The sequence below is a fragment of the Sorex araneus genome, chromosome 5, assembly GCF_027595985.1.
Source record: "Sorex araneus isolate mSorAra2 chromosome 5, mSorAra2.pri, whole genome shotgun sequence".
In the NCBI taxonomy this organism is placed as follows: Eukaryota; Metazoa; Chordata; class Mammalia; order Eulipotyphla; family Soricidae; genus Sorex; species Sorex araneus.
In genome coordinates, this window is record NC_073306.1 from 211,141,052 (window position 1) to 211,156,399 (window position 15,348).

At 41.1% G+C, this 15,348-nt stretch overlaps 2 protein-coding genes across 4 annotated transcripts in view; one reads left to right on the forward strand and one right to left on the reverse strand.

Moving 5' to 3' along the window:
• Positions 1–15,348, forward strand: part of LOC129404834 (multimerin-1-like) — a 54,053-nt gene that overhangs the window by 29,183 nt on the left and 9,522 nt on the right. The window contains exons 4-6 of the mRNA XM_055137884.1: positions 618–725; positions 2,438–2,611; positions 8,773–10,761. Coding sequence (XP_054993859.1) covers positions 618–725; positions 2,438–2,611; positions 8,773–10,761 — 2,271 coding nt within the window. The remainder of the gene's footprint in view (positions 1–617; positions 726–2,437; positions 2,612–8,772; positions 10,762–15,348) is intronic.
• The window catches only part of LOC129404835 (protein MAL2-like), a 106,273-nt gene that overhangs the window by 4,657 nt on the left and 86,268 nt on the right, over positions 1–15,348 (reverse strand). Inside the window, exon 4 of one of the 3 annotated variants that reach the window (XR_008630167.1) lies at positions 2,263–2,556. The exons of the other annotated variants lie outside the window; for them this stretch is intronic. The gene's annotated coding sequence lies outside the window, so the exon portion shown is untranslated. The remainder of the gene's footprint in view (positions 1–2,262; positions 2,557–15,348) is intronic. 3 annotated transcript variants of the gene reach the window in all.

Sequence of the window (15,348 nt, forward strand, 5' to 3'; positions counted from 1 at the left end):
TTCTGAAATGTCACTGCTTTTACCCAACGGTGACCCTACGACCAGCTCTATCCTGCTACTCTCATTTCATTCCATTTTGAGCCCCTGCCTTTCTTTACAATCTTGGAACTGCTCATTTAAATGGCATTACGACTCAAACAGATGTTCTTCCCGGAGGAAACTGTAGTTCTCTCTCCCTTATTTTCCAGTCGGCCCCAGCTGGAAATTGCATTGTTAAACAAGCAACTTGGGTGACAATTCAGTTCCAAAGCAGAAATTGCACTTAACACGGCCGGTTTGAGAGGCTCCCCCTCAATTATGTCAGCAATTTCAGTCCGCTAGTTCGCAGGGACCCACCAAACTACCATCCATTTTCACCTACCCGAGAACTGAATATATGCATATATATATATACATATATATATTTTTTTCCTCAAACAGATTAGGAGCTGGCTATTCCAGCACCAGTGTGGTAGCGGGTTGCCATGCAGATGTGGTTGGCGCCGCTGATTCTCCAATCAGGGCAGGGCATCATGCTCCAGCGCCCCGGAAAATGAGTGTCAGCTCTCGATGACCCGGGCCTGGGGGAGGGGCAGGCGGCCGGCGGCCTCACCGCCTTCTCTTTTGCTTCTGTCCAGTCCAGGAGCAGCATCAGCTGATACACAGCGCCCAGGCGGAGAGTCACGCAGCTGTTGTCCAGGGGACGGAGGAGCAGAAGCAGCGACAGCAGGACTGCGATGACCCAGGTCACCACCGTAATTGCTACCACCCCACCCCAGTGATTGCCAACCGCCGCTAATGACCGTTCTCCAAACAAGAAGTCCTGTGGCCGTCAAGGGTCTGAAGGGGGACACGGCCAGAGTTCTTGGTGTCCTCTTGCTTGCATGAGGAACTGCAGGTGCCTGGGCTAATGGGGCTGGCAGGAGGCTCCTCAAGGAGAGTGAAAACACGTCAGGAAATCACAGGTTTCTCAGATAAAATCAAAAAAGCTTTTGTCCTTCAAGGGCTGCAATCACAAGAGAGAATGGACACAGAAAGAATGACCTGATCCTTGTAAGGGGCCTCGAGGCCCTTTGGCACTGACTCGTTGGGAAAAATTAAGTGGTATTGATTACTGCCCAGGTGAAATAGCTGTGACTCAGACAATCAACAAGAATCTCTGTTGATCCAAATCAGGCATGGTATATATATTTTCATGCCTCGTCATAAATCCTTTACCATTTCTTACCTGCCTCTTAGAAATGTCAGGTTGGTCACTGCAAAAAATCATCTGACGGTGACCTCTTGCCAGCTATGCAAATGAAGGCAGGCAAATTAAGGAACCTGCTGAAGGGAGCTCTTTTACAGAAGCAGGGGAACCCATTTTAGCACCGTACCCTAATTTTTCAAGAACCTGAATTCAGTGTTATTGAAGTGTATATTAAAAGCACAAAAACCAGTATTGCCATTTGAAGTGATTCAAGCTAAAAGAATCTCATTATCTTTAAATCTCACTATCTCTCGTTTTAAAAAAATCTTAGGGACCAGAGAAGTAAGGTGCTTGCCTTTCATGTAGCTAACAACTGATCCCAGAGCCAGGTATGGTACTCTGACACTGCGGGAGTAATCCCTGAGCACTTCCAGGTATGAGCCTCAAGCCCAAAAAGAGCAAGAGGGAGAGAGAGAGAGAGAAAGAAAGAAAGAAAAAATGAAAGAAAGAAAGAAAGAAAGAAAGAAAGAAAGAAAGAAAGAAAGAAAGAAAGAAAGAAAGAAAGAAAGAAAGAAAGAAAGAAAGAAAGAAAGAAAGAAAGAAAAAAGAAAAAATCCCAGGATGGAAATAAAAGTTTTCAGAATATACACAACTATAGCTGTATTATGCATGTTTACTTTTATGCATATATACATATATTTACATATGTTTAGCCAAAGCAATAGATTTGAAATCAGATGAGGCCTTAGCTCTTATTCTCAAGCAAATTATCTTGGTTTGCTTTGTGTGAGAATGGAGTACACACCTGGTGATGCTCAGGGGTTACTCCTGTCTCTTCACTCAGAAACTATTCTTGACAGTGCTCAGGTGACCATAAGGGATGCTGGGGATTGAACCTGGGTCAGTGCATGCAAGGCAAGTGCCCCCGCCCCTCTGCCCCTCGTACTATCACCTGGGCCCTGTCTGGGGTTTCTGACCATTGTTTTCCTCTGTTGAGGGTATCACAGTAACTATTTGAAATCAGGGGAAAACAGATTAAAGATTTGGGGCAAAGTTGAAATGTTTTTAAAAATCAAAGATATTATAACACTTACCAAAATTAATTTGTGCCTATATACAGGACAAATCTATGTCACCATTTCCTCAGTGACTTGTACACTTTCAAATACATCGTGCAAACATGAGTTTTGCACCTTTGAATTCTTTCATGAGAGCGAATAGTTTGCACCAGGCATATATTTCATCTTCACCATTGTCCTTCTTCTGCAGCAGTGACACGAAAAATAACCGAGCAGCTGAGCCACCAGGCAGTGAGACTGAGCCTTCTGCAGAAGGAGATTGACAACATCTCCCTGGCTGTGAGTGAGGTAAAGAATACGCACTCCTCCCTGGAAGAAAAAATCAACGAGGACAAAGGCGGGGAATTTCAGCATTTTCTGAAAGGTAAAGGTAAAGCAAGTCACTCGATCAGTTGAGACACAAGACAGACGACTTACTCATCTCCTCAGACATGTTGTGTATGCACTGCAGGGAGCTTGCTATAGAAAAGTAACATATTTTTTCACAGGGTGTTCTTTAGTGGTGGGGTCTGGGCCACTCCCAGTGATGCTCAGGGGTTGCTTCTGGCTCTGCACTCAGTAAGTACTTCTGGTGGGCTTGGGAGACAATGTGAGCCATGCAAGATAAACGCCCTAACCACTGTATGATTACTCTGACCACTCATAGAATATTTTTAATTCATTCAATGTCTTAAATGATTTGAATACTCTACTTTTTTGTAGTAGGTTTTTGAGTATCTCATTTGATTCATTCACATTGTGTACCTAGTTGCCGTCTGACGTATTAAAGTGAGCTGTGCTTGACTTTGCTTGGTTACGGTTCATAGCTCAAGGGGACACTGGTGGAGTGTATTGTGTTGGCACATCGTACACGTCAAACTATCACTAACAGTAATGTCAATCCTGGTGTTTCAATAAAAACTGGAATAAGTAGGAATAGTGGTGAAGTAAATGGGTACCAATTAAGGCAGCTAGATGCATGGATATCTTAATTATATTGAAAGAATCATTGAGGATAAATCTTGACCATTATTATTTCAGAAGTTTGCTCTTGGAGTATAATTAATAAAATATGTTCTAGAACCCTCTCAGGTTGGAAAAAAAGTAACTTCTTTATGCATGCCAATCAAGTTTGCCTGAATTTTGTGGAGCAGCAGAGGGCTAAGCAATATTACAAAGGAGGATGCTGGTTTTGCATGAGGTGACCTGGGTTCAGTCCCCATATGGTTACTGAGCCCCGCCAGGAGTGATCTCTGGGCTCAGTTCTGTTGATGCACTTGGCCCCCAGATAACCGAGACAATCTTCCAGTTACTTCCCTAGAGCACAGCTGCCAGGCCTTGTGCCACAGTAGCCGATGTACTCACAGCTCCAAAGACCCGAGGGCAGGTCTAAGGTGGGAAGGCCCCTTCCTGCCCACACCAGCAGAGTGAGCGGTACCCAGGGTGATGGCCACGCTGGCCATGAAGCACAGCAGACTGCTAGGCAGTTCCAGCAGGTCAATACAAGGCTAATCTTCTATCCTTATAGAAGAGTATATAATTGCCGTCCAGTAAATATTCTAGAAGGATCATCTATCTCAACTGGGAAGATTTTTTTGATCTAAAAGACTTTAGGACTTTTTTTTTTTCTTTTTGGATCAGACCCAGTGATGTACAAGGGTTATTCCTGGCTCTGCACTCAGGAATTCCTCCTGGCGGTGCTCCGGGGACCATATGGGATGCTGGGAACCAAACCCGGGTTGGCCGCGATAGTACGCCCTATCTACTGTACTATCGCTCCAGCCCCAACTTTAGGACTTTTTGTTCTGGGCAGGAACTGTGCTTCATAGGATTCACTGAGTTTATTGTTAAACTCACGGGATTTACTATATGCTTCAAATTTCAGGATTACTGGTCTCTTTTGCTTTGTTTCATATGTTTATAAAATGTTCTCTGTATGGCCTTTTTGTGTGTCATACACGTTTTATTTTTAGCTCTATTTTTCATTGGTGTTTTATAGTAAAAGGTTTTTTTTTTTTTTAAGTTGAAGTCTCTGTAACATCTAACAGGACATGGAAAACTATAATTTTTTAACCATGTAAAAACTGATCACATTAAACCATTGATAAAAGACCATATTGAGCATATAAACCTGTCCTATGACCAGAGCTCATACATAGGAATCATAGGGGAACACAACTTTCCTGGAGTAATAATAGAACAAAGAAGTCAAACAGAGATAATATGTAATTTATTAGACTACTATAGTAAATTTTGGGGGAATTTTTAGCACAATATGAGAGAATTAACCTATCAATTGCGCTATTTGAAAATCTAGCACTGACAAAGGAAAAATCCAACAATGCTGACCACCAAGAGCAACGCTCCTTCCCAAAACACAGAAAACAAAATCAATTATTAGACCCAGAGAGCCCATTGTTAAGGATTCAAGTTTTTTAATTTTTTTCACCATCTTTATTGAAGTACTGTGATTCACAATAGTTAATGACAGTTTGAGGCGTAAATTGTTCCGACACTTCACTGCATTCAGCAGCAGGGTCCCTGCTCCCCTCACCCTGTCCCGCCCCCACCCCCCCCCCCGCATTGCCCCCGCCCCCAGGGGAACTCAATCCTGTAGTTCAGTTGTGCAGAATCCCACCAACCCGTCACCAACAACGCGCCCCCAACCCCCCACCACTGCCCTCACCATCGCTTCCTGTCTGGTCTCAGTCCCCTCTGTTTGGTAGTTAATTTTGTATCCCAATATTCGTATGAGCAGAGACTTCTCACCTATCCAGAAAAACACTTTTCTGGCAGACCACGGATATCCCTTCTTCACCGTCTAACCCAAGGTGAGAAACCACCGCTTCTTCCCTGCCAGTAGCCATGGGAACTGCGAAATCAAATGTCCCGACTCCTAAAAGATTTTGAATTTTCTAAATTAGCCATATGTCCATGCGCCAACAAATCTGATATCAAGCATGTCTGAGAAGCTCACAACTGTTACACTGTTTTCCAAGAAGCAGAAACAGATGATTCTCAATGAAATAAAACTGAGTTAAGATGATGTACTCAGTTATTATACAAAACATTTTGATATATTATTGTGAAGTATATTTCTATATGAATGTTTCTTTAAACGAAGTGTAGAAGTTTTTATCTGAAAAGGTTCTTATTCTAAAACAAGTTTTTTTAACTTGTTAAAACTAGTAGAATACTGGCTGGAGCGAGAGTTCAGCAGGGAGGGCATTTGCTTGGCACGGAGCCCGTCTGAGTTGGATTTCCTGGTATCCCATAGGGTCCCCCGAGCACCTCCAGGAGTAATTCCTGAGTGCAGAGCCAGGAGTAGCGCCTGAGCATCACCGGGTGTGACCCAAACCCCCCCCCCCATGACACTATTGTGAATGTGCCCCACCTAAGTTTTCTATTTTGCAGACTAGATTTTTCAAACTACAGAGCAATTCCCATTTTCTGCTCCCATTGTTTAGTTTTTCCCCTGTTACTTAGCTCAGGAGTCCAGACTACTCTCTATTTCAGTGTCAGTTTTATTCCATCATTTTTATCCTGACGTTCACACCATACACTCTAAGGTGCATGCGAGCACCCCAGTTCCGTCTCAGCACCCCGTGGTCCCCACAAACACCACCAGAACACAGCAAGTTTTCCTGATCCCCTAACCCAACACACACCAAAAGAGAGAGTACTCAATACTCAGTAATACTTGTTGAATACATCATTAATGGTTAAGTGCCAAGGGAATTTAATAAAATAAAAGCACGTTAGAGCTAGAGAGATAGTAGGTGGGCTCAGCATTTGCCTAAAACACACACAACCCACTTCAATCCCAGCAGCCCATCCAGTCTCCTGATCACCTCCAGGAGAGATCCCTGAGCTCAGAGCCAGGAGTAAGGACTTAGCATAGTCAGGTACAGCACCCAAACAAAACAAAGATGCTTTCGAACTTTCTGACTCATGCTTTACAAACTAGTACCATTTCAGTATACTATTTGTTAGTTATGACTAGTTAGTTTAGCTTCTCCTCAGTAATTTTGTACTTTGTGTCATTGATTAGTATTCTAAACTTCACATTTCATATTTTATATTATATAAAAACTGATTTTCACCTGTATTTTTTGTAGTTTTAAATATATTTATTTCAACTAAGCTTAGATATATAATGTTCCTTCTTTCTACATTTAGCAGTACTGATCTTTATGATCTAGAATTTCTAAGGAAATATTTGTCTATAGAAACTATATTTATAACTTTGTACCAGGTTATTTAATAATAAGGTATTAAGGCAATATTTCATTCCCCCGGGTATAACTTCTCTTCTCAATATTGTTTTTATAAGCCTCTCATGCATGTCAAATACTTTTAACATCTTGCTCATAAAACTGTTATTTTTATAAAAACTGATATTTTAAGAATATAAATTTTGAGGGGCTGGAGAGATTGTACAGCAGGTGGGGCCTTCACCTTGCACAAGGCCAACCTGGGTTCCAACCCTGCCATCCCATATGATCCCCAAGCACTGCCTGGTGGATTTCCTGAATGCAGAGTCAGGAGTAAGCCCTGAGTAGCAAATGGTGTTCCCCAACCCCCGTCTCCAAATAATCCTGCTTTTTTTGAGGAGGGGGTCACACCCAGCGATGCACAGGGGTTACTCCTGACTCATGCATTCAGGAATCACTCCTGGCGGTGCTCGGGGGACCATATGGGATGCTGGGAATTGAACCCGGGTCAGCCACATGCAAGGCAAACGCCCTACCCGCTGTGCTATTGCTCCAGCCCCCAATAATCCTGCTTCTGAAGGGATTACATAGTTAGCCATTACTCATCTGGTGATGGCCATAGCCCGTTGTGCAGAACCTCTTGTTTAAGAATGTTTCACTCACAGCATGGTTTTATATTATAGTCATTAGAAACATTCTGGATTTGGATGAATATAACCTCTCTGAGTTTTAGTTCTCTGTCGTATAAAGTATAAATATACTTTAAGCATATATTTTTACCTCTGTTCTGGTTTGGGATGTAATAGGTTGGTTTTGGGGGAGAGGGGAGGTGCCCCCACAGTATTTGGGGGTGGGGAAAGCCCCCCAACCGCCTTTGGTTGTTTCCTCTGGTACTTTGGGATCAAATCTGGGCCCCCCAAACGAAGAACAACCCCAGCTCATTAAGTTATCTTTCCGGACCATTCACAGTCAGTTTGTTGATTTATTTATTGATTGATTGATTGATTTGTTGGGGGCCACACCCAGAAAGGCTCGGGGGTTACTCCTGGCTCTGCACTCATGAGTTACTTTTGGCAGTGCTTAGGGATCAAACCCAGGTTAGCCATGTGCAAGGGAAGTGCCTTACTCACTGTACCATCTCCTTGGCCCCATCCATAACAGTTTATAAAGCATACTTAAATATTCATTTACTATTCTGTGAGGGTCTAAATAACTTCCCTTTCCCTTTTATTAAGATGTTACTTTTAGAGCTATAGCCATAATTCTGGCTTATGGTCAATCCATATTTCCTAATGTTGAAGATACTGGATGTGCTACATTAAGGAGAGATTCTGCCCCTCTTGTTAAGGATCAGTTACTATCATAATCAAGATCTATCTTGAAAACTTATTTTTATTTGATGTCAACATTTTTTGACCCTCAAACTTCTAGTTATTACACCTTATTGTTGAATCTTTTGACTATTAATTCGTATAGCTCCTTATTCCCATTAAACTTGTACACTGTAGTAACTTTATTATATATTTTTAAACAGGGGCCACCCCAGTTCTGCTGATAGGAGGCAGAGGCGGGGCAAGGACCCCTCCCCACCATGCATGCCCGTCACTGTGGGCTTGACTGTTCCGTGCTCAGGGCTGGCTGTGCTCAGGAGCCCCCAGGCCTAGACCCAGTGGTGTTTGGCAGGGCTGGGGCATGTCCATGCAAGGCCCAGAATCTCAAGGCCCAAACAAAACTAGTGTGTGCTCCAGTGCTTAGAAACTCTCTCCCCAGCCCACCTCATTGTTTTCTCACTAGGTCAAAATCCAAACTCTGAAACCCAATGACTAGAAACCTAACTGAGCAACCATGAACTAACACTGGGGATTTGACTGAGCCCTGACTCCTGGCCCTGAGCTCAGGGATGGCTCAGGGCACCGTCTGGGTGTCAAGGATCAAACCCGGGTCAGACTCATAGGAGGCAAGAGCCTTACCCTCTGCACTGTCTCTCCATCTACCGAGTCATTTCTTCTTATACAAGAAAGAGGTTAAACCTAGAATTATGTAACTTGGGTCTATTAACTGAAGTTAGTAGTAGTTTCTTCTTGTCTTTTATACAGAGAGCCATAGTTTTATAGTCTACATCACAATTACTTTCTCTTCTCAGCAATATGCATTAGGAAAATAATCACTTTCTATGAATAATGGTATTTTTAAAAATTTCTTAAGTATTGTCAAGATGTACTTATGATTACATGTTATTGCTTGATCTAAAAGCTTGTGTCTTTCTAGAGACAGCTAAAATCATATATAATTAAAATAATTTCTCAATTTTGTTTATTATCTGTCTCCCTAGGTCTAAAATCCAAAAGTCTTAATGATCTAGTAAGAGACATAGTGAGAGAACAATTCCAAACTTTTCAAACTGACACACAAGAGACTGTGGCACAGCTCTTCAAAACTGTTTCATGGTTATCAGAAGAACTTGAAAGCACCAGGCAAACAATTCGACAAGTTAATGAATCTGTGGTTTCCATAGCAGTTCAGCAAAAGGCTCTAATAATGCAAGAAAATAAACCCATTTTAACCGATATACTAGATTTAAAGAAAAATGTTGTGAATATAAGACAAGAAATGAATTTTACCTGTGAGAAGCCTATTAAAGAACTAGAAGCAAAACAGATGCATTTAGAAAATGCTCTAGAACAGGAACATTTACGGAGCATTTTGTATCATGAATCCTTCAATAAGACGCTGTCTGACATGAAGGAGGGTTATGGTCATCTTTCACCAACTGAACAAATGCCAGAGCAGAAGAGTGTTCTGGGAACGGAATCAGTTGGCGAGGGTGTCTCTGAGGACTTGTCTACTCTACATGAGAAGATACAGAGGCAGGACTTGAGGATGTCACAATTGTTTGATGATTTACAGGTCCAAGACAGCAAGATTGACAACCTCACCATCTCTTTGGAGATGAAGAAAGAATCCGTCAGGAGTGAATGGGAAAACATGCTATCCAAGCACAGAAGTGATCTGGAAATGCAAATTAGGGAAGCAGAAGACAATGTGCAAATTTTAAACCAAACTTTGGTTGAGGTTGTCTTCCCGATGGACAAGAAGATGGATAAAATGAAAGAGCAAATAAATGATTTGATTTATGATATGGAGATTCTTCAACCTCTTCTTGAGGAAGGACCATCTCTTAAACAAAGAATAACAAACGGACAATCCAAAGAAGATGTAGTTACAAAGAAAAAGTTGGACAATCTGACTGGTGCTGTGAATACTCTAAATTTTCTTCTCAAAGAACTTACAAAAAACCACAACTTGCTTAGAAGTGAAGTACAGAGTCGAAGTTATTCCTTAGACAGACGTATCGATGAATATGCCTCAGAAATGGAAGATGGTCTGAATAAAACAATGACAATTATAAATAATGCTATTGATTTCATTCAAGATAACTATGTGTTAAAAGAGACTTTCAGTACAATAGAGATTAATTCTGGGGTTCATCATGATTGTAACCAAAATATGAAAACTATTTTGACATTTATTTCTCAATTCCAGCATCTGAATGATTCTATTGAGATTTTGATCAATGATAATCAACGGTACAGCTTCGTCTTGCAAGTGGCCAAAGCCCTTGCAGATATTCCTAAAGATGAGAAACTAGGTGGGTTCAGTTTTCAAAAGATTCATCAAATGTTGAATGAAACGACTTCCCAGGTGATAAAATATCAGCAAAATGTGAGTCATTTGGAGGAAATAGTACACTCAGCCTCAAAGAACTCAACAAAGTTTGAAACGAGATTACAAGACATTGAGTCTAAGCTGACGAAAATGCTCATACCTTATTATGTTTCGCTGAAAAAAGGCGGTGAGGCTACAAAAGAGAAAGACCAGGCTCTTCAGCTGCAGGTGTTAAGTTCCAGATTTAAGGCACTGGAAGCGAAATCCATTTATCTTTCAATGAATCTCTCTTTGCTTAACAAAACCGTCCACGAAACTCTGATGATGTGCCATGATGTTTCTGCACAGACATCAGAACTGAATGCTACCATCCCTAAGTGGATAAAAGGCTCCCGACCAGACATCCAACTTTTCCAGAAAGATATGAGGGAATTTGTGGAATCAATCATTGAAATGAAAACTCAAGTTGTTCTATCTAACTTAACTTGGTATGTAAATCGATCATTGTCTAGCGGCCTCGCCAACCCTGTCAAGTTCCAAAAGCAATTCAAACCATTCATGAAGAAATCAATTACGCCGAAGAAACCAATGGCGAATTTTACTAACATCTTAACTGGTCGGGCTCAAAGGAACACAAATGACATTCAATTTCCTGGTAAGTTACTCCTTCTAAGCTTTCAATCTTTCTTTATATTTTCTTTCTTTATTCATTTTGGGTCTGGGGCCCACTCAGCAGTGCTCAGGTGCTGTGAATTCGGTCTGATTACTCCTGGATAAGCACTCAGGGATCGTTCCTGGTGGTGCTTGGGGAACCATATAGAATGCCAGGAATTGAATCCAGGTTGGCTGTGTGCAAAGCAAGCGCCCTAACCACTGTGCAACCACTCTGGCCACCATTGATCTCTTTTTATTTAAATAATATTTTATAGATCTATAGCAAGACCATAAATATGAGTGCTTTAATGAACCTGAATGTTCAGGTCATTCACACAGCAGTGATATATTATTGGAATCTAATTTTATCTTTTGAATTTAGACATCACGTTAAGTACAAACAGTGTTTATCTACATGTTTTTAAGCTTTGTTTTCTGTCAGAATCATGACAAAACTATCAAATTTGCCCCTGTAGGATGTTTTTCTTTGCATACATCATTAAAAAATCAATTATCAGTGAGCTCCTGATACATTATTTAAAAGAAAAGTTTGGTATTCAATAGGAATTAAATTTATATCTGCTGAATGACTGATTACGTGATGATATATAAGTGAACAGGAACTAGAATTGATTTGGTCCTAGGAGACCGTGAATAGCCACCGAAGCATCTTAGTCTATTCTAGCTATAACGAAGCATCACTGACTGAGCAGCGTAGAAACAGTCAAAATTTATTTCTCACCATCTGGAGGCTGGAGTCTAAAATCTTGGTGCCAGTCTGAATGTTTCTGATGAGAATGTTCTCCCTGATTCGTAGCCAGTGCCTGGCACGCAAAGCGGCAGAGGGTCTCTCTGGAAACTCTTTTGTGAAACTACTAACCCAAGTTTTGAAATCTCTACCCTCATGGCACCTTTCAAAAGCTCTCCTTCCCTTCAGAAGCTTTGAGAATTGGGTGTGTGTGTGTGGGGGGGGCACACATAAGGTGATCGCACCGACACCTTTCGGTCTGATTCTGTAAAGATCTTTGAACATTGGAAGCAGGAATGATCGAGCTGTCTCTTAGAAACCTGACAAAAGTTGAAGTATATGCTCTGAGTATGGGGGATATATTTGGAAAAACCAGTAAGAACATTAATAAATGGATCGTGGCAAGAGAAATGCCAGCCACATCTAGGGAAGAGGAAGCTGAGATAGAGACAGATGTGAACAAGTAAAACACACAAAAACCAAAACAAAAAAACAAAAAAACTAGTGGATCTGAGATATGACACATCATGGTTCTGCTTCTCCTATTCCGGTCAATGTGAAAGCTTAAGTAGATATCTCCGCATCTCAGTTCCTCTCTGTTTAGTGACGTTATGGCAATAGATATCTGACTGAGATGATGAGTAAATTATGTCATCAATTGCATCCCTGTAAAAAACACAGTGGGCAGTTCACAGCCTGAAGGCAGCACTTCAGGAGGACACCTACAACATTCTAAGACTTTGAGTACGGGAAATAAACCCTAGTGGAGAGCACAAACGTGAGAGGAAAGAGCCACTCTGTGGAGCATGCGAAGTACTAACAATCTGTGTTAAAGAAGTGCCTGGAGGAGTGTGTTTGCCGTATCAGTAATGTGAAATAATATTTTGACAATGCAAAGAATAGCTACTCATTCTTACTATAAGAAATGGCCGTATTCCCCAGTATCCTACTAGATGTTATGCCCATTTCTTATTGACTCTATCCTAAATGGTGACTTTTCACATTTTGTTTATTTATTTTTACTTTATTTAAATACCATGGCTTATGTGGTTGTTCATAATACAGTTATTATGGGCCTTTGTTGTTCCAACACCAGCCCAGCCCTGAGTGACCGTCCCTCTGCCGTTGTCCCCCTCTTCCCAGCCACCCCCAACCCCCCCCCCAGCAGACACACAATCATTTGTTTTATATTACTTGTTACAACCAAATGACTACAGTACTTCCGTAGAAAAAATTGTGAAAATTGTTATATCTTATCTTTGTCTGAGGACGTACTGAGCTATTCACTGTTAGTTGAGCCTTCTGTGTTATCGTTTTTTATTTGTTGGCTTCTAAGGAATGATAGCACAGCAGTAGGGCGTTCACCTTTCACGAGGCCGACCCAAGATCGATTCCTCTGCCCCTCTCAGAGAGCCTGGCAAGCTACCTAGAGTATCCTGCCCGCACAGCAGAGCGCTGGCAAGCTCCCCGTGGCGTATTCGATGTGCAAGAAACAGTAACAACAATTTTCACCGTGAGAGACGTTACTGATGCCCACTCGAACAAATTGATGAGCAATGGGATGACAGTGACAGTGACAGTGGCTTCTATGTCATTTTCTTGTCCACTTTGTTGTACCCCTAGTGGAATTTCAGTCCTCTGGAATTTGGAGGTATCTGAGAGCTTTAGGACCTGTAGAACCGGGATGCCTCTGCAGAGATTCTGGGTGAAACCGTGAAGCTAGGCCATAGGCCATTGGTGTGGAGGCAGCTGTGGCATGTGGGCACAAATGCCAGTAGGTGGAGAATGAGCCCACCTTCCTCCCCAAGGACACCTCAGAGTTTTCAGCCAGGCTGGCATCTTCTCGGAGATTTAAGTCATGAGTCAGAAGAGCAGGGCTGGTGGATGTCACACATTTTATTTTCAATATTTCTACAATTGAATAAGCCATAGCCATATTTAATCACTGAACTGAAATGCCTCTTGGCTGCTTACATTTTTATTTTTTTTGTCAAAATAGTTTTTATTGGAAGAAAAAGTTTAGAATGATGTGAGGAAAGAGAAAGAGCGAAAGATAAGTACTCGAGAGAGAACGTGGGCTTGTCCAGAGGGGAAAGCTGACTCTATGCTTTTAAGACCATGCACTTTTTCCTCCACATTAATCTAACTCCGGAGGAATGATATTTCCACATAAGACAAATCAGTTAAACTTATGGATTTCCAAGAGAAAGTAGGTTTGTCGATACCAGATATTCTTGTACTAATATTGTAAAGGAAACACAATGGAGTTTTCCTCGCACTATTTTAATCCGTGGTGTTCCTGTGGTCAGTGAAAATTAGTTTCAGTTAAACTCCACAGCACGTGCGCTCAAACACCAACTCAACCCTACCATGTCATATTTTTATCTTAAACAACAAAAAAAACCCCAAACCTGAATGTATGTAGTAAGCTTAAAACTTAAATTGTTTCAAAATTAACTGAAACAAAAGGTTTAATAGGGCATTAGACGTACTAAGCTTTTGAGGTACAAAGAATTCATATCAGGAACTCGTGATTGCACTTAGGTATTTATATAGCAATGGAATCGCCATTGGAGTTAATATGCTAGTAACTCAGTTTTGATGATTCATTTCAATGATGCCTTATACAAACATGTTCTTTTCCTTTATAGACCATAAGTGGAATTTTATAGCCAACCCACAAACATGAATAATTAAAAGTTTTAAAACCTTTTTCTCATTTAGATAACCAATAGCAATGTCAGGTTAATAAAGATCATTGGCTTAGTCTCACGATAGATAGTGAATAGTCTCAAGATAGATATTCTTGATAGACAAGACCAAGAATAAATGTTGGGGTCCCTTGAAGCAGGCATATTTAAGTGGTCCATCAGGGGGCTGACGTCTGATGATCCTCACTGAATAGCTGAACAGCAGTATCTCTAAATTCTAGACAAGGCAGTCAAACAAGTAGATTTGACTAGTTTTGCTACTGTTAGAAAAAGTGACTAGCAAAATAAACCACTTCCCTTGCTAGCTCATGTTATCTGAGTGTTGAAACACGTTGACAAGCTTGCTAAATTTGATTATTTCATGTGACCTATAATTTCTGTTGTATTAGAAATACTGTAATAACCTTGATCTTCACATAGGAATTATAGAAGTTGGTATCTCTTAATACTTATAATTAAACCAATCTTTCACTCGAACATATATTTTGAGTGTGAATTATAGATCTACATCTATTTATACATTAATATATTCATATTATAGCTGTTATGACTTGTAGAATAACTGAATTAGTACCACAACAGCCATTAAAACATTGTTTTTATAAATGAATCCTAACTTTGATAATTTCTTTGACTCAAATAACACATACTGTAACATATTGTTTTTACATCCTATGGGGTTTCTAGGGCTCAAAAATAATCCAAAAAGGAAAATTGCTCTTTAAAGATATGGTGTATACACTGCACACAGTTTTCCTAAGCAGGTGCATACGCGTTGCCTTGAGACTCTTTCTCAGTATTCTGTGTATTGTTTGCAATCTCTGGGAGATTCACAATGCATGTGCCTCCCAGTTACGTCACTTGGGCTTTGGGATTGGACTAGAGCCATAGCACAGTGGGTAGGGCATTTGCCTTGCACTTGGCCAACCCCAGGTTCGATTCCTCTGCCCCTCTTGGAAAGTCAGGCAAGCTACCCGTGGCGTATTCAATATGCCAAAAAACAGTAACGAGTCTCACAATGGAGACATTAGTGGTGCCCGCTCGAGCAAATTGATGAACCACGGGATGACGGTACCACTGCACCCTGGGCACTGTCCAAACTATACCCTAAGTGTTAGTGCATTTCACA